Source organism: Quercus lobata, chromosome 11 (genome assembly GCF_001633185.2).
Source record: "Quercus lobata isolate SW786 chromosome 11, ValleyOak3.0 Primary Assembly, whole genome shotgun sequence".
NCBI lineage: Eukaryota > Viridiplantae > Streptophyta > Magnoliopsida > Fagales > Fagaceae > Quercus > Quercus lobata.
In genome coordinates, this window is record NC_044914.1 from 52,512,693 (window position 1) to 52,531,020 (window position 18,328).

The 18,328-nt window shown below is 36.2% G+C and overlaps 2 protein-coding genes across 4 annotated transcripts; both read right to left on the bottom strand.

Annotated features, from left to right (window-relative positions):
- Window positions 1-756: 756 nt before the first annotated feature.
- On the bottom strand, window positions 757-5,674 carry LOC115968631 (DDB1- and CUL4-associated factor 8). 2 transcript variants are annotated; one of them, XM_031088069.1, is made up of 5 exons: window positions 5,307-5,674; window positions 4,019-4,270; window positions 3,427-3,570; window positions 2,245-2,997; window positions 757-1,131 (listed from the first exon to the last, which is right to left on the bottom strand). In XM_031088069.1, the coding sequence occupies exons 1-5, from the start codon at window positions 5,424-5,426 to the stop codon at window positions 910-912; spliced, it is 1,491 nt and encodes a 496-aa protein (XP_030943929.1). In that variant the 5' UTR covers window positions 5,427-5,674; the 3' UTR covers window positions 757-909. The 2 variants fall into 2 exon arrangements, with proteins under 2 accessions (XP_030943929.1, XP_030943928.1); XM_031088068.1 differs by having other exon boundaries at window positions 757-1,523.
- A 4,286-nt stretch (window positions 5,675-9,960) lies between these two features.
- Window positions 9,961-18,328, bottom strand: LOC115969188 (pentatricopeptide repeat-containing protein At1g62260, mitochondrial). 2 transcript variants are annotated; one of them, XM_031088777.1, is made up of 4 exons: window positions 15,926-18,328; window positions 13,557-13,628; window positions 10,924-13,255; window positions 9,961-10,442 (listed from the first exon to the last, which is right to left on the bottom strand). In XM_031088777.1, the coding sequence occupies exon 1, from the start codon at window positions 18,076-18,078 to the stop codon at window positions 16,090-16,092; it is 1,989 nt and encodes a 662-aa protein (XP_030944637.1). In that variant the 5' UTR covers window positions 18,079-18,328; the 3' UTR covers window positions 9,961-10,442; window positions 10,924-13,255; window positions 13,557-13,628; window positions 15,926-16,089. The 2 variants fall into 2 exon arrangements, with proteins under 2 accessions (XP_030944637.1, XP_030944636.1); XM_031088776.1 differs by lacking the exons at window positions 9,961-10,442; window positions 10,924-13,255; window positions 13,557-13,628 and adding an exon at window positions 14,349-14,810.

The following is an 18,328-nucleotide window of genomic DNA, read 5'->3' on the forward strand; positions in this document are numbered from 1 at the left end:
ATTCGAGGTAAACCACAGGTGGGTAATATGTAATTATCCCTAAATTTTTTTAGTGCTTTTGATGTGAATGCTCTAAGAAAAACTTATTGGAACTTATTAATACAATCGCCTCAATCCAATCATCCTTATCTATGTAATAGCCTCAATCCAATAACAAACAGCTCAAAAGAAAGCCTTTCATATATTTATTTATTTATTTATCTTATTTTGTTATCTCAAATGAGAGCCATCTCTGTCTATGAACCTATTCACAAAAAATAATAATAAAGATAATAATAATAATAATATGAATCCCATTTATTTTTATTTTTGATACAAAAATGTGGTGTTAGTTTTTTTTTTCCTTCACATCAAGTAAGAGAGAAGATTCAAAATTTCAAATCCAACTTCTTGCCACAATGCTCTTGGCAAAACAGCCATACTAGTTACAATCATATATCTCACGAATTTAAGACCCATGTTACCAAACACATTCACTTCATATTTGGGTAAACTGAACATAAAGGTCCTCAAAGATATTACTAAGAACAGTGTTTGACATTACTATTGCAATTGAGAGAGCCATGGATCGAAAACCCCCCAAAAAAAAAAAAAAAAAATATATATATATATATATATTGCAGTTAAGAACCACTTAAAAATAAATTAACAAGGAATCGTAGCCAAGAAATAAAGGTCAATTTATGAGAGACCTCCATAATATTGATTACAGGACATAAACAAATAAATAATCCTATAATTTATACACAAAAAAAGTAGTAAAAGAAGAAAAGCATTAATGAATGTTATAGAAGTTAGGTACAAAATAACCAGTAGACATGAGAAAATCCAAAACAGTTTTAACTTAAACCCTATGTTATGTACAATTACTAGAATTTTTTTTAATAGCCAAAAGGTTTGCTCAACATCTCAACTAAACAAGTCGTCTTGACTGGCAGTATCTCCTCCATCATCTGAAGAAGCATCACTGTTGTCATTGAACCTCAAAATCAGCTCTAAAAGCTCGCGACCTGGAGTAGAGCTTTCACCACTATGCTCAGAGTCTGTCCTCCGCCTTTGCAGTGAAAATAGTTGCAACAGCAAGTCCTGGGGAGAAGATATTCGATACATCCAGCCCCCGGGCCTGGGTTTCTGTTGGACACAAAAAGTGTAAATCATAATTACCATCAGCATTCATTAGGACCACCAAAAAAATTACCATCATTGGCAATGTTGTCATCAACATCATCAATGCAATTGCCGGCATCATCATTGTGATCATCATCATCATCATCATCATCATCGAAACCAAAATCATCATTATCATCATCAACATCATTGTCATTATCACCATCATCATTATCGTCGTCGTCGTCGTCGTCGTCGTCGTCATTGTCGTCGTCGTCGTCAGGGTCGTCGTCATCGTCATCGTCATCGTAAGAAAAGTAATAATCATTGAACAAACAATCATCATCATCATCGTCATCATCGTCGTTGAAGTAGTCATCAAATGCAAAGCAATGAATTCGATCAGGTTTCAGAACCTTTTCAAAACAAGTAACAGCAGAGAAATTAGTTCCTCTGCTGCCCGTATGAGTTGTGGCATGGGCATTATAGCATTATCCATAAATACATCTATTTGTTTATCAACATCATAATGCCAATACTGGCCTAATATCAGGTATTTGTTGGAATTTACTAGATGGGTTGATTAGGTGAACTAAACTAGGGTGGAAAGTGCGAGTCACTAGTTAACATGTGGTTTCACTCTTCTAGCAAAACACAAAAAATGTGAAAGACAATGTTCGGTACCCAACAACCCACTTTACCTCAAGAGGCCCCCCTCCCCCACCAGCCCAACCCACCCAAAAAGCAGAAAAAAACATGCGTGTCCGCCGGCCGCGGGGGGGGGGGGGGGGGGGGGGGGGGTGGTTGTTGTGGAGAAGAAGGTAAAGTGAATAAATAATCTTCAACAATGTATCATCACCAAGAACTCAACTAGGATGGATGATGAAACCACCAATCCATGCAGTGGAAAGAAAATGAATGTTTAAGTCCATCTGATTGAAGACTTATTTTAAAGATACTTATAAGACTTCCTAATCATGCATGTAGGAAAATGAAGCAATGTACTTTCAAAATTCTCAAGATTCCAGCATTTTTTCAATGTTTGGAGTTTCCGGCCAAACCAGCAAAAACCAAATTCAATAAAGAACCTATAAACTTTTTAGCTTTAAATAATTAACTCAAAATGAAAAAGCATACCTGTTCGATGTTTGTAGGCAGAACAGCTCTGTCCAAAGCCTTTGGAGTCCACATCTTGATGTCATCATCAATTCCACTACTTGCAAGCACCATGGTATGAGGATGACACTCAATACAGTTTACAATAGTCTTATCAGCTTCCATGACACGAATTAGCTCCCCTCCTTTTTTCTTCCATATGAATATCCGGCCACAGTCTGACCCACTCACTACATACTCACATTTAGGCCCAAAGAAGTTCACACCTTTCACTGTCTCACAATTCCTGTGCCCCTTGTAAACTTGGGGGATAACTTTTTCGTCAGTATCCATAGCTGATGGAGATGCTGCCAACTGATGATCACCTCCTATTTCACTTGCATCACTGCCCATAGACACTGGAGAGGCTGGAAGTGGATTAGGCCCCAATCCCATATCACGAGTAAAAAGATAGATGAACTCATCGTTGTATGACACTAGCAGTTCGCTCTGTTCTGAGAAGGCCAAGCCTGTTATTCCAACATGTTCATTATCACGCAAGTGTGGAGGGCAAAAGTAGTCTGTGGGTTGACCAAAATCGGTTGATCCATCCCACTTATACTTGCGGATATCATAAAGTCGAGCATACTCATCAGAACCTGCAACCGCAAAGAGATTTGGATTCCTAGGATCAATTGTAATTGCATTTAGTGGAATAACTGATCTGTAACGCCTCCTATCATCAACTGGTTGGCATGTGAAAAGTTCTGTGGCAGTCCGAGTTCTCAGATCAAACTGTACAACAATGACAGTGTCACAGGGCCATATAACCCAGCAATACTAAAAACTATGGTAAAAATCAAAATAAAAGATGAAAAATGAGCAATCCACAAGCAGCACAATGCAAGGAGAACACCAAGGGATTTACATTTATAACTATCAATTAGGCATACCATGCAGGTAATCAATAAGACAATTTTAAAAAATTCAAGATTGTTGGCAAAAGCAAGTAAAATCAAGGAGAGGATCAACAAAGAAGAGACAATTCAGTCTCTACTGTAAAGCCTCCAAATGAAGCTCATGAACTTCAAATGGATCAACCTCATCCTCAAAGTATATGATTTATTCTTTTGCTATGACAGTCCCTGTCCCATGGAGCTTGAATTCTCCAAATAAATGAGACAACATAATAAAAAATTGTAGCAAGGGGAAATCATAACTCACATGCTGCACCAGTCCATCTTCACCACAGGTGTAAAATATATGAGGGCTCCCAGGCTCAATGGCCAACTTATGAGCTCGTCCATGATGTTTGCCAAGTGTTGTAACTGCCACTTCCCCGCGTTCCAGAATCTGATCAAGTATCACCTAAAATTGACCAAATGTTATATAAGAATTTTAAATAATAATAATAATAATAATTTGTGGATCGCAACACAAAACAGAGAAAATTCTAAATCTTGACAGCTAAAGAAAAACAAGGTGAATTCTTTTAATTCAAAGACTACTGGAAAGAAGGTGAAAGATGAGATAAACAAGCAGCAGTCATCAAATCATCAAATTTGTCACACCAAGATCTCATAATCCATTAACTTAGAGAATGAGTGATCTGTTCCCTCTTCATCATAGAACAGTTTTCTATAGAATATTAAGAGAAAACATCAGCTTAATTTATGGAATGGTGAAGATCACCTGACAAAAACATATTGTGGCCTGTAACATCCTTTAATTATATTCTAATATATGCCTGATACACGTTTGAATGAAACCACAATATTTGCTTCATACAGTAACTGCTTTAGAACAAATGAAATACCTGCCCATCTGCAGCACAGGTGACAATGGTTCGATCATCTGTGCAAGGCATGATCTTTGCTTGAAAAACGTTGTTATCATGACCTGAATGAAATGAAAGCTTGATACGCCCAGTTTCCCAATCCCAAAGTATAACCCGCCTGTCATCTGAGCCTGAAACCAGAATGTCACCATCTGCATTGAAGCTTACAGTGTTCACACATCCTTTGTGCTTTTCCAACTTCTTGTAGAGATCAAGTCGAAGCACAAGATCCTGGAACATAAAATTCATCTAATTATACCTTGTATGCTATCAAATCAGCCACAAGATAACAGAAGTGGACTAAAGAATGGTCACAATTTCAAAATCCAAACAAGATTTGTTGTTAACATAAATAATTGAAAAGAACAGACAGAGCAAACTAATATCTAGAGCTTGATGTCAGCTTAGACACAACCATCTCCAATCAAACACATCATCCCAGAGGTGATTCTATATTTCACCCTCTGTTTTAGCTCCCTATAGATTAGAGAAGACTCAAGGAGGTGACTCTCATCAGCATCACAACAAACTGGTATCAGCAAACCCCACCCCCTACCCACCCGAATGTTAAAAGTGAACGTTGGTAGATCAGAGCTGTAGCGATCAATGTATCATCACCTCCTTCAGAGTAGGATGAAATATATTACACGCGTGCAACTTCCACTTATATAAGCAAAACAAATCATACTATCGGTAATATGGAGTATAGCATGGATTGTCATACATATACTTGAGATTCTTCGCCATATTCTTCACCATATATTTTTTTTGACGGCTGGTGTAAAATTTACTTTAATATGAATTATGAATTGATCCAATACACGCCTTAGTGCTCAAGATTATTATAAGCCATTGTCATTAAACCTTTGTTTGATTCCTAAACAAAAAGTTCTTGAATGGCACTAAAAAAACCAGGTCTGAGCATTTTTCCTATGATCATAACATAGGAAACATTGCTAAAGACAATCCCTTTGGACTTGCCGGGCAATCCAAGAAGCAGTGTAAATAAATCCATTGTGATTCACTTAAATCAGCTTAATAGTAATTAACAGGTAACTAATAAAACACAATTCAGAAACCCAATATCATAAACAATATATACAATAATCCGAAAACCCAATTCAGAAATTAAGCTATACCCAATACCATTACGATGACAAGTAATCAAAAACCCCCCCAAACAGGAAAATTTTGATAAACAGTTAATCATCCAAACAGAAACGAAAAGAAAACAAAAAACGGGGGATAAGGTTATCAAGGATAAGACCTCGGAACCACCGAGTCGATGAGCGAAGCTTCGAGAGGAGAGCTGACCGAGTTCTCGTTGCCAAACATCGACCACGGCCTTGTCGATGCTGCTTCCACTTCTGGGTCTCTTATTACTCATCGCTTTTCTTCTTCTTTTTTCTGTGTTTTCCAATCAGTTCGACTATTTTTGTATGTTATATAGGATGAGATGGATGAGTGGGCGAGTTGCGAATCGGAGCGAGTCAAATAGAGAGAGAGAGAGAGAGAGAGAGAGAGAGAGAGAGAGAGAGGTGGTTGTGATTGTTAAGGATTGATGTGTCGAAGGTGTCGGACTCAGTGTCGAGTATGGGCGCACGTAAGTATTGGATTCGATGTTGAGTTAGTGATCAGTGATGACATTAAATAAAGGTGATACATATACATTTAGTTAGTCCGTGTATATTATAGGAGCTTCGGATTTTGGTCTAATTTTGCTTTTATTATTAAAAATTACTAAAATGTTTAAGATTTTTTTTTTTTAATATACCTTACAAAATTTTGAGTTTTAAATTAATATGGGTTTTCTAACCACCCTAAAAAAATAAAATTAAATAAAATTAAAAAATAAAAATAAAACTTGAACACCTTTAATAACAATTGAGCCCATTAAAAATAAAATTCAATATCTCTAAAATTTTGGTCCATTGAATGTTGAACAAAAAAATTTGCAAGAAATGCAATGTTCGCAATATTTTTTCAATGTTTTCGTAACAAATTCTAAATAGCAGGTTGTTACTGGTAAACAAAAATAATAATTTCAATGGTAAATTCAAATTAGAATTAGAAAAAAACTTACCACCTAGGCTTTTTTATGAAAGTATTGCAAAAATATTGTGAATATATCACTTTTCAAAAAATTTCCAAACAAAAAAATTAGCCTAAAATCTCAAATAAAATATTTAATTGTGATTTTTTAAATTGTGTTTTCAAATGGCAGATTTTGAAATTGCTATTTTTTTATATAAAAAAATGCACACTTTTTAAATAGCTAATTTGTTAGTGCTTGCTTTAGTCTTTAGCCGAATTTGTTAAATTTGTGTGATATATTTTTTCAAAAAGATAATGCATTTTGTTTATATTAGTACTTATTTAGCCAATATTTTAGTAATTGAACGAGAGATCAGTAGCTTAATAATTACTTAGTTGTGTACATTGAAAAAGATGTAGATGATAATATTGGTAATGAAACTATCATATCACACAATGATTTCAAAATATGAAAACTTGTGAAAGAAAATTTTAACTCTTTATGTATTTGCATATTTTTTTATTTTGTGATGTTAATATATTCAAGTTTTATTATTATTAAATTTTTAATTTAATTGTTTTTAATGACCACCCTGAAAAGAATTTCTAGAGCCACCATTGATATTCAGGTCTCTTCGAGTAGTTGGCTCTATAGAGCCTATATAGTCCCTATTCCACACACATTGGCTCAAGGTTTCGAACTTAAGATCTGATAGATATAATGAGATTTTAAGATTGATTTTTTTTTTTTTTAATGAACGAAAATGGGTAGGGCAGTGACCAACGTGACAATCCGACCTGAGCATTACTATAGTAGGACCCTACTCACTGGGTCTGGGGCCTTGTTAGGATGCAGGGGGACTAGAGTGAGCCAAAATATTTCAAACCCACAATGAACTCTAGTGAGATTGAGCTGCCAAGGGAGGTAACCTAAGCACTTTTAAATTTGGAGTCAAACCTGGGACCATACACTCAACGCATCTTGTACATCACCCAACAGCTCTAGAGGTGGTCATGAAATTTTAAGAACTACTAAGATTGTGAGCTCCTCCGTAAATAGAATTTTATAATATAGTTTCTCCTCCTAATCTTTCTTTATTTTATGATTTTATCTTATACCTATTTTATATAAATTCTCTCTCCAGTCTCGAGCTCTCTTATGAAGGTCCACGTAGGTGAACTTACTGGACAACTTTAGGCTATTGTAGGGTAGGGTCCGTTTTGGTATCTTACACTATCTTTGGACCCAATTCAACTTTCTTGGTTGAGAAATTTGTAGTACATTCTAATCTATTTATGGCTCTAAAAATCAACCCGTGTTGATAGGATTGAAGAATTAGATTTGACTAGTTGGGTTGGGATTTTAATTTAAAAAGTTTGAATTTTAATTTAACAATTTATTTATTTTTTTCAATAAATTATTACAACGTTTGCAATTGGTTCTAATAATTCTAATTCTTAAAATGCCATAATAAATTAAATTAATAATATAACATAAGTTTGAAATTATAAAAATACAATTATTCTTTTCAAATGATTAATTACGTTAGTTGGATCAGATTGATTGGGTTGAAATTTTTGTAAAGAGTTTCAAAAGAAAAATTTAACCCATCCCATCAATCTTTGAAAAATATCAACATCAAGTTAGGTTTAGTTGGATTGGATTGGATTGTTAGACCAGCGAGTAAAATGCATAATATTATGAAGAAAATATCACGATCCAAACATGCTATCAGTCGATTCAATCCACTGGGTTTTCAAAGTGTCTCATAAACAGAGAGTAAAATAGTTTAGTTAAATGCTAAAACACCTCTTTCATATATATATACACACACACAATGGGGGTGATGGAATGTTACATGTAGTTTTGGAAGGAAGATTAATGGGAAAATGAAAATGCAACCAAGCTTCCAATATGTTTCTACACATCCAAACACCATTTTTTTTCTAGTCTCTACCGTTTACCTTTGCAGCCAAATGCAGTTAAAAAAATAAAATCCCTAGTAGAAAGTAAAGCAAATACAAACTTTGTGAGGCTTGCATCTTGCGAGAAATAAAGATATTCGATCATTTACATGGGTTTCACATTGTTGCATTTGATCTACTGAAAACAGGCCATATCACATAAAATAAACATTGCAATAACTTGTTTTCTTTTGTTTTCACTTAGGACCCAGGAATCAATGACTATTAACAAACAACAAAAGATTATCATAACCTATATTGTGCATAGAAAGGCAACTCAATGAACAATAGAACATACCGATAAATGCTCTATTGAAGGTGTGCACTAAAATAGAGGGAGTCACTTCCAAAAGGAGACTTTCCATAAATTTTATCTGCACACTATTAAGAAGTGTTTTGAACATGGTTTCAAATCAAGGAACTACGGCATCATATTTAACAAGGTAACAATGACTAGGACCCAGGAAACAAGGACTATTAACAAACAACAAAAGATTATCATAACCTATATTGTGCTTAGAAAAGGCAACTCAATGAACAATAGAACATACCGATAGATGCTCGAAGGTGTGCACTAAAATGGAGGGAGTCACTTTCAAAAGGAGACATTCCATAAATTTTATCTGCACACTATTAAGAAGTGTTTTGAACATGGTTTCAAATCAAGGAACTACGGCATCATGTTTAACAAGGTGACAATGACTAGGACCCAGGAAACAAGGACTATTAACAAACAACAAAATATTATCATAACCTATATTGTGCTTAGAAAAGGCAACTCAATGAACAATAGAACATACCGATAGATGCTCGAAGGTGTACGCTAAAAAGGAGGGAGTCACTTTCAAAAGGTGACATTCCATAAATTTTATCTGCACACTATTAAGAAGTGTTTTAAACATGGTTTCAAATCAAGGAACTACTTCATCATAATTCACAAGGTGACAATTGTATCAGGACAAAACCACATCTTGGTCAGTTGCAAATTTGCAATGGAGAATATAGGATCTCAATAAACAAGGCTAATATCCAAGTAATTTTAAGATTTTGCAGATCACTCAAGTGTTAAATTGCTTACAGTATTAAATTAGCATGCCATGATGATCCACAAACAACAATTGTGAAAGGACAGAGCCATATTGAGATCTCATCCATTCTCTAAAATCACAGCTAGCATTCAAGGAACTTTGAGATTTCAGTTTCATAGATATTTCAATTGTTAACTTACCTAGGAATTAATAATGAATCTTGCTTCTAAAACATTTAAACATTTGTTCTTATAAAATAGAGGCAAGATGATATTAGTGCAAGAAAAGGAGGACAAAAGATAAGAGGGGGGTAAAGAAGGTTAGGACACTGAATGCTGTCCGGTTAAGTAGCCTTGATCAAATCTAAAGTGGCATCACCTTGAGATTTAACAAGAACTTCATTAATTACTTTTAAAAAGGGTTATTTATTTTATCATTCGTAAGCTACACATGCATATGGTGGTCTTGAGTTCACGACTTTACCCTCTACTTGCTCTTAGAAGGGGAAATGGTGTCATTTGAGCTAAACCTCATTGGCTAATGAAATTTAAGATATATTTGAATGTCAAATGGTATTCACTGAAACAATCACATGATTTTAAATTGGTCTGCATAACATCTAGTCTACATGATACTTAAATTGTTGAAAAAAAAAAAAAAAAAACCGATACTTAAATTGGATGAGATATTCTTGTTAACAGTCAAATGGATGATGTCTCCCATATCATTATCAAGATCTAATTTCACAGATGCCAAATGAAGCCTACATCATTTTTTTTTTTTTTTTTTGGATAAGTAAAACTAAATCTAAACCTATATCAAATTTCTTATAAAACCAAAGAGTGAGTGCTCATTGGATGTTGAAAGGCCCCCATCATACAAATATAATGTCATTCAGGTCCATGTGGCATTTTCATGACAATTTTATATTGATCTCCCTAGTCAATATTTTACATTTTATTCAAATGATAAAACAAGACCAATTTACCAATTACCACCAACTTGGCAAGTGATTGACCTTGTAAAAACTCTCCAGTACACAGGTATACATTGTTCAGCCGGAATATTAATTAAATTCATTGATCTTCACGGTTGTACGAAGTCATGAAATGATGAGCTAATCAAAGACAAAGGCTAAAGTTATTGACCATTGATAAAGCTAAACATGTCAAAACAAGGACATGAGACACAAAAACCCCAGCTGTCAAGAAAATTCCAAACAGTTAGTCCACAGGACTTCTGAGACCATGATGCAAGCGCCATTAAAACTCAATAGACTCTCCCTATGCATCCTGATGCTTCCTATGAAGAAAATGCCTGCCAACAACAATATCAAAAATTCCCACACCACCACCCTGAAAAGTCCAAACAATTGTCTGGAAAGAAAATATGATCCGAGAGGAACCTGCTGTCAGCTTTCAAATATTTAAGAGGGGAGAAAATCTCACAAATAAGTTAAAGAAAGTCCAGATAAAATCTCACAAATAAGTTAAAGAAAGTCCAGATTTTCAAAATAATATATATATATATATATATATAAGTTAAAGAAAGTCCAGAAATTGAATTCTAGGAAAGGGAAAGATGAAGCAAATATTTATTATTGATGTATTGCAATGACTTACAATTTCTAATAAAGCTATAATATATCCATGTATAGTGGTCAGCCTTGCTATTCTAATATTTAAGTGTAGTGGCACAAGATGACAGACTTACATAAGTATTCTAGGTGTTATTTTTAAAACCCTTGAATCATACCAGAGTAATTGAACTTCATGCTCTGAAGCACTTATTAGCTCATTTGGTTGCAGTACAAAGTATAAAGACTAGGACTAACTAGAATTTAAAGTAAGAACATACATTTCCTTTGGGCCATCCAACTGAGGGGACACATTGTGATGCTTATGAGTGAAACAAATAGGAAGAATTTTGAAAGCCTTCAAACTATAAAAGATCTGCAGCAGCAGCGTCTATAATTCGATATTCACGGAGTTTGCCCCATCCATCATCATTATAACGCCTCTGCCCTTCTATATGATCATTCAGAAAAGCAAATATGCCAGTACAAAAAAGTTGATTTCACTTGCTTTTCTCAATTATAGTCTTCCTTCATTTGAATTCAACCAACATCAGGAGCAGTGTATAAATAATTCATTTAAGTTGATCCTGATCTGCCTTTTCTCTCTCTGTCTTTCAACAGTGATTCAAACAAGTATACTGAATTCTGTAGACTGATTTTATCTTCTCTTGATCAGAGGAAACTGACATAAATAGTTGGGAAAATGACTCCATCGAATCCAATTACTCGATGCATTTATTTTATCAGTGCAAAATTATCATTAGTTATGTGAAGAATATACCCAACTATACCCTGGTTGCTTTCTGATATTATTATTTTCCATCATCATTCTCACTTCTGCTGCATTGTCCCACTGTCCCGCATCAGCATACATATTATATAGCAAAACATATGGTGCTGAACTTTCAGGTTCAAGTCTCATCAATGCTTCAGCTGCAACTCGGGCCAACTCTACATTGTGATGCACCCTACAAGCACCTAACAATGCACCCCACACAGCCATATCTGGTTCACAGGGCATGCTATTGATCAAATCCATGGCCTCCTCAAGCTGCCCATGCCGACCCACAATCTCAACAAGTGTAGCAAAGTGTTCAACCCGTGGTTCAATACCATATTCACTAGACATGGACTTGAATTGCTTCCAGCCTTCTTCAACTAATCCTGCATTAGCACACGCATTCAGAACTGAAATAAACATTATATATGTAGGTCGTACAGTAAGCCTCTTCATCAATTTGAAAAGTTCCAGAGCCTCTACAAACAAACCATGAGATGCGTAACCTCCAATCATTGCATTCCAAGAGATCACATCTTTCCACAGTTTCATCTCATCAAAAATGGTCCGGGCCTCATTTATTGCCCCACATCTTGAATACATGGTAATGAGAGAGTTATTTATTGCCCCACATCAAAAATGGTTCGGTGCATGCAGAATCAGCCACATTTGGAAGCTGAAATCTAGATGTCAAGCAAGGGGCAATTATCTCTTTAACATAATTAGAGAACCGGTCCCATAGTTTTTGACCCCTTCTATTATCCAAAGATTTATTATCCTTCAATTTCCGTGACATAAAAGCAGCAGCACTGGCATCCAGTGATGCCTCACAACCTGCAATTTTTAGAAGCTCCGGTATAGCCAACGCAGCCGAGTTTTGAATAATGGTGTCCGGTGCAGCTCTGAAAGCCCTGGCTAGATGCTTGTGGATCAACTCAAAGATAAGATCATCATCAGAGCATTCAATCTTAAAACGTTGGCGTGTAAAACCCTTCACTTTGGCAGGGTCAACTGCACCTAGTGCTCCAAGGCAACCAGCACAGACCAGCTTCAGCCACTGTCCTACTGCATTCCTTGATTCTTCTGCACATCCTCTTAGTAAGGATGTGATCAAAGAGCTCAAAACATCCATGTCTGAACGAGCTTCAGCTGTGATTAGAGCTGTAACCTCCTCCCTTCTTAGGTTTAGCAACTTGCTCAACTCGCAGACTACCATATAGCGCACATTCAAGTTCTCATGATTCAAACCATCAACAACATCTCTTAATTGATCCTTTAAAGTCATTGATCCACGCGCTTCTTGTATAGCTTTGTTAACTTCTGTCAGAGCTGGAATTCTAAGCAATGGAGGGAACTCACGAATGTGCTCCTTTAGGACAACCTTGTTTTTTAAAACAAGTTCTTTCAAAATTTTCACCACTCTATCCAAATTATTTGAAGGATGTTCTTTCTCTCTCTCTAAGAAAGGAATAAGACCAGCAAAAACTTGAGAAATTACATGTTTCGTGCTAGATGGTGATACTTTTGCTAGCTGCTCAATGAAGAAATGCAAGATGGAGACACCCTCACTTTGCTGTGGTTCTTTATCAATAGCATGCATAAGAGGAACCGTTAGTTTTGGCACATAAGTACTAAGGTGAGAACCCATCATTTTAATAAGGATCTCAATATGCTTTAAAGCTTGTTGCTGCAGCGAAGTATCTTCAGCATGGAGCATTTTTCTATCAATACTGTTAAGGAGGCCAACAAAATGATTCCTCAAAAATCCTGGTAGATCTTCACCATCAGTTAGAACTCTGGCAACCTCTTTAATCATCTTAGGTACTCTTGCTAACCTGTATCAGATAAAAATTAGAATGCTTGGCAGAATGACTAATAATAGTGGCAACTGATAAGATTGGACATATAATAAATCAGCTAATAAATTAATAATTTGGTCCCTTGAATCTACACAAATGAGTAACAAATTTTCAACTTATAATCAACATGGAAAAATTATTTAAACAACAACCCTCCCCCCCCCACCCCCCCCAAAAAAAAATATATATAAATAAAAACAACAATTAAAAACGAGATCAACTAGCAAGTTCCATAACTACTCACTAAGTTCTTGTGAACTTCTGTAGAGTTTTATACCTTTTCCTTATCTCATCTGAATCACCCCCATCCAGAAGCAAACAAGTTCATCCAAGAGTGCAGGTAATGCAGCTGCAAGAATTTTTGCTTGTCAGAACCAGTATTAGCAAGGTAAAATTGCAAAGCTGAAAGTAACCCCCGGCCAACAGTTTGATGAAGAGAAAAAGCAAGCACTTTTGGTAGCCAATTAACTATCAAAGGCACCATATCAGTATTTAAATACTTGGCCAATTCATACAAGGTTTCAATTGCTTGATCATTATCCTGCTGAGACACCACAAGCTTTGGAAGAACAAAGGAATCATTTTCCTCACAAGTTCTTCAGTTTCAACACCAAAAACAGCTTCTGCAAATTCTTTGACCATTTTTGGACGGCTGGCAAGCCTCAGAGATAAATAATCAAACAGTTCATTACAAATATGAACAACTTTTGATAAGACTAGATCAAATCCTCCTTTAAGATGAAAGTAGCACGATTTGTGCATTAACCTTGACGCATTCATTCTCACTGTCACGTGGGGATTATCAAGCTGGTCGACCAACAAGAAAAGAGAAAACAAGAAAAGTTGACTGTAGATATCAACTGAAATCATAATTTCAGCAGTAGATTCCAAAAGAGTATCAAATATCTGGGGATCTTCAGCAGCTGATAAGGCATGTTTAATTATGTCCAGAAACTTCTGTTCTTTGATTTTAGTTGGTTTCTCCTCATCACAAAATAGACAAGGCAAAATAGGATCCTCAATGAAGGAATTTATCCGAGTACAAAGTGCTTCTCTTACAGCCTTTTTCCTGTTAAGAAGCAAAAATTCAATACATTTAGTCCATTCAGATCTTGTTTTAAGCAGAACATCTGTATTCCCATGTATAAGGATCCGTCGAATTAGGACGACACAGGCAACTTGAACCTCTTCTGATGATTCATCACAAAGAAGCTTAAAAAATAGAGACTGTAGGCGGAGAGAATCACAGTCCAAACTAACTTCTGTCCTTTGCATATTAGGTTGATGTATAATTTTTGAATATAGTTCAGGATTGTGTGCAAAGCTTCTGTCACACTTTGAACACCAGAATCCTTGCAGTAAATAATCAACTGTCTGACTATGTTTCTCATTGTTTATATTCAGAAATAATTTGCATGTGCTTTTGGAAAGACCATTTACAGCATTACAAGATCCATAGAGGCATGACAAAAAACCAGGAGTAAGGGGAATAATTTTTCTAACCTTCTCATTCTTCTCTTTCCCCAATAACCTGCAAATTGAAAGAGAGAGGTAAACAAACAAACAAAAAAGCACACAATAAAGTTAGAACTTAGGAGTCCTTCCATTTGACAATTTTAAGCACTAGAAGCACAAAACAAATAAATCATGTAACAATAACTTTAGTGCATCCTGCTTTGCTGCTCACGTGAACACCTACAGGATTCTAGAATATGAGAGTGCAGCTATTGAACAGAAAATAACACAAAATAACAGCTGACCATTCGGGCACAACTCAGAACCCTAGAAAATATATATATATATATATATATATGGATATGTTGGTGTATGTGCTGTTGGGTAGGTATACATGTATACATAAATGCATATTGAATATTTGAGATGCTTTATTCTATCTAAACTTTATGCACAACTAATTCAAGATGGAGAAATACATTTGGAATTTATCAAGTTATATGATTATGCAAACCATCCAAAAAAATTTATGGGAGGTGGTCATTGCCTACAACTCAAATTGGCAAAAACCATGAAAAGCTTCTATAAAGGATTTTTCAGAAGGCTAATACTAATACTAAAGAGGATTTTTTTATAATGGTAATTTACGTACACATCCAGAGGGTTTAGAACCCACAACCTCACCGCCCATCCCATTATTATGGAAGGAGGAAGTACCATTTGAGCAAGAGCTCATTGGCAGCACAGAAAAAATTACACCATGAAAAACAAATGCGCTTTGCATGAAACCAAAACTGCAATCTAATTCCTCTATTTATGCACACAAGCATCATACAATATCACATGCTACAGTCTATGCACTTGACTTGTTATAAAACTAATGCACAACCAATCCCTAAAAATTACATTGGCACTTCACAAGTGAACCTAGCCAAGCCAAAACAATTTGTGAACTGGAATTCCAAGGGAAAGAAACGGTCATACAACATGAATAGAGTAAATTTGAAATCTCCTGCTTTAAATAAAACTAATGTTATAAAACTAATGCAGTACCGATATTGGCACTTCACAAGTGACAAGTGAACGTAGCCAGACCTAAATAATTTGTGAGCAGGAATTCCCAAGGAAAGAAAAATCAATACAACTCAAACAAGATACTGAAATAATTCATTTAAGTTGACCTTGATCTACCTTTTCTCTCTCTGTCTTTCAAAAGTGATTCAAACAAGTATACTGAATTCTGTAGACTGATTTTATCTTCTCTTGATCAGAGGAAACGGACATAAACAGTTGGGAAAATGACTCCATTGAATCCAATTACTCGATGCATTGATTTTATCAATGCAAAATTATCATTAGTTATGTGAAGAATCTACCCAACTATACCCTGGTTGCTTTCTGATATTATTATTTTCCATCATCATTCTCACTTCTGCTGCATTGTCCCACTGTCCCACATCAGCATACATATTATATAGCAAAACATACGGCGCTGAACTTTCAGGTTCAAGTCTCATCAATGCTTCAGCCGCAACTCGGGCCAACTCTACATTGTGATGCACCCTACAAGCACCTAACAATGCACCCCACACAGCCGTATCTGGTTCACAGGGCATGCTATTGATCAAATCCATGGCCTCCTCAAGCTGCCCATGCCGACCCACAATGTCTACAAGTGTAGCAAAGTGTTCAACCTGTGGTTCAATACCATATTCACTAGACATGGACTTGAACTGCTTCCGGCCTTCTTCAACCAATCCTGCATTAGCACACGCATTCAGAACTGAAATGAATGTTATATATGTAGGCCGTACATTAAGCCTCTTCATCAATTTGAAAAGTTCCAGAGCCTCTTCAGAAAAACCATGAGATGCGTAACCTCCAATCATTGCATTCCAAGAGATCACATCTTTCCACAGTTTCATCTCATCAAAAATGGTCTGGGCCTCATTTATTGCCCCACATCTTGAATACATGGTAATGAGAGAGTTATTTATTGGCACATCTGGAATAACTGTCTTCGCTACCAGCTGATGAATTTGCATACCCAGGTGAAGATCAACCAGCCCAGTACTCACACTGAGAACTGAAGACAAAGTGTGTCTATCAGGTTTCTCTCCTGCAAGTAGCATCTGAGTGAAGAGCTTAATCGCTCCTTTATAGTTCTTATTTTTCTCATACCCTGCTATCATGGAATTCCACGATACCAGGTTTTTCTGGGGCATCCTCCTGAAGAAATCATTGGCAAGTTCCAAACTACCAATTTCTGCAAACCCTGAGACCATTGTATTCCAAGACAGGGTATCAGGATTCGGCATTTTTCCAAAGAGATTTGAGGCCTCTTCCATATTTGACGAATGCACGTAGCCACTTATCATAGTATTCCATGAAATAATATCTCTTTCGGTCATTTGGTCAAAAATTTCCCTGGCAGAAGCAATATCTTCTGCTTTAACATAGCACATAATCATAGAATTCCATGACACCACATTTCGCTTGAACCTCCTGCTTCCCTTTCTCCCACGATCACCATAAAATGGAATCTGATCAAAAAGGTGCCGAGCTTCTCCAACCCTTCCCCTCTGACCATAACCTGCAATCAAAGTATTATATGCATGCACTAAATCTTCTCTCCCTTCATCCTTATTACCAAATTCAAGCAGAACTCTTGCAGCTTTATCCAATTCATCATTCTGAATAAGACCCGATACAAATGCACTAAGAGAAGCCGCATCCCTTTCCGGCATTCTCTCAAAATACTCGATGGCACGCACCACATCACCATTACGTAAAAACCCAGTAACCATAGCATTCCAAGAAACCACATTCCGCTCACGCATACTATTAAAAATCCGTAATGCCTCATCCATCCTCCCATTCTTTGCATAGCCACTAATCATCGTGTTCCACGAAATGCAATCTCTCTCCGGCATCTTATCAAACAAGTTCCTCCCTTCCTCAATATACCCTTTTCCACGACACGATATATAACCCGAAATCATCAAATTCCACGACACGGTATCTCTTTCAGGCATTTCATCAAACAGTTTCCGTGCATTGCCCATTTCTCCTCGTTTAACATACCCACTGATCATCGAATTCCAAGAGACTGTGTTTCGATGCTTCAGGTTATCAAACACACCTCTGGCCTCACTAAGCCGACCAGTACGGACCAAATGCGATATCTTTTTGTTTAGTGAATACAAGCCAGTGGATTTCGAAGCTGAGCCAAAACAAAATGATGGAACAGAATTACTGTTAGTTTTGGGTTTCAGTATTGGGCAACAATGAACAAGAAGCTGTAATTTCCTGAGTCTGCAAACGACGCCGTTTGGGTTGAGCATTGTTCTCCAAGGAATCACTGAGTTATAGTCATGGAAATAGTGTTCATATAGTTATTTGAGCTAGCTGTAATCGCATAAACGGTGAGTCGTTTAAAGTTTTCAGTAGAAAAAAATGAAAAATTCCTAAACTAACAAACTCATCTGCAAAACATGTTGCCACCGCCGATCTCTTGAAGAACAAACCCAGCCATCACAGACAACTCAGAGGTCGCCCTTTCTTTTCTTCTTCTTTGCTTCGTCTCAGACCCTC

What these genes read in the sequence shown, in the direction of transcription:
- LOC115969188 (XM_031088777.1), bottom strand. Translation starts at nt 18,078, where the DNA reads ATGCTCAACCCAAACGGCGTCGTTTGCAGACTCAGGAAATTACAGCTT.
- LOC115968631 (XM_031088068.1), bottom strand. Translation starts at nt 5,426, where the DNA reads ATGAGTAATAAGAGACCCAGAAGTGGAAGCAGCATCGACAAGGCCGTG. An exon ending in AAGATGGACTGGTGCAGCAT is followed by an intron (nt 2,998 to 3,426) that starts GTGAGTTATGAT and finishes ATTGTTGTACAG; the next exon opens with TTTGATCTGAGAACTCGGAC. An exon ending in TGCCTACAAACATCGAACAG is followed by an intron (nt 1,524 to 2,244) that starts GTATGCTTTTTC and finishes TGTTTTGAAAAG; the next exon opens with GTTCTGAAACCTGATCGAAT.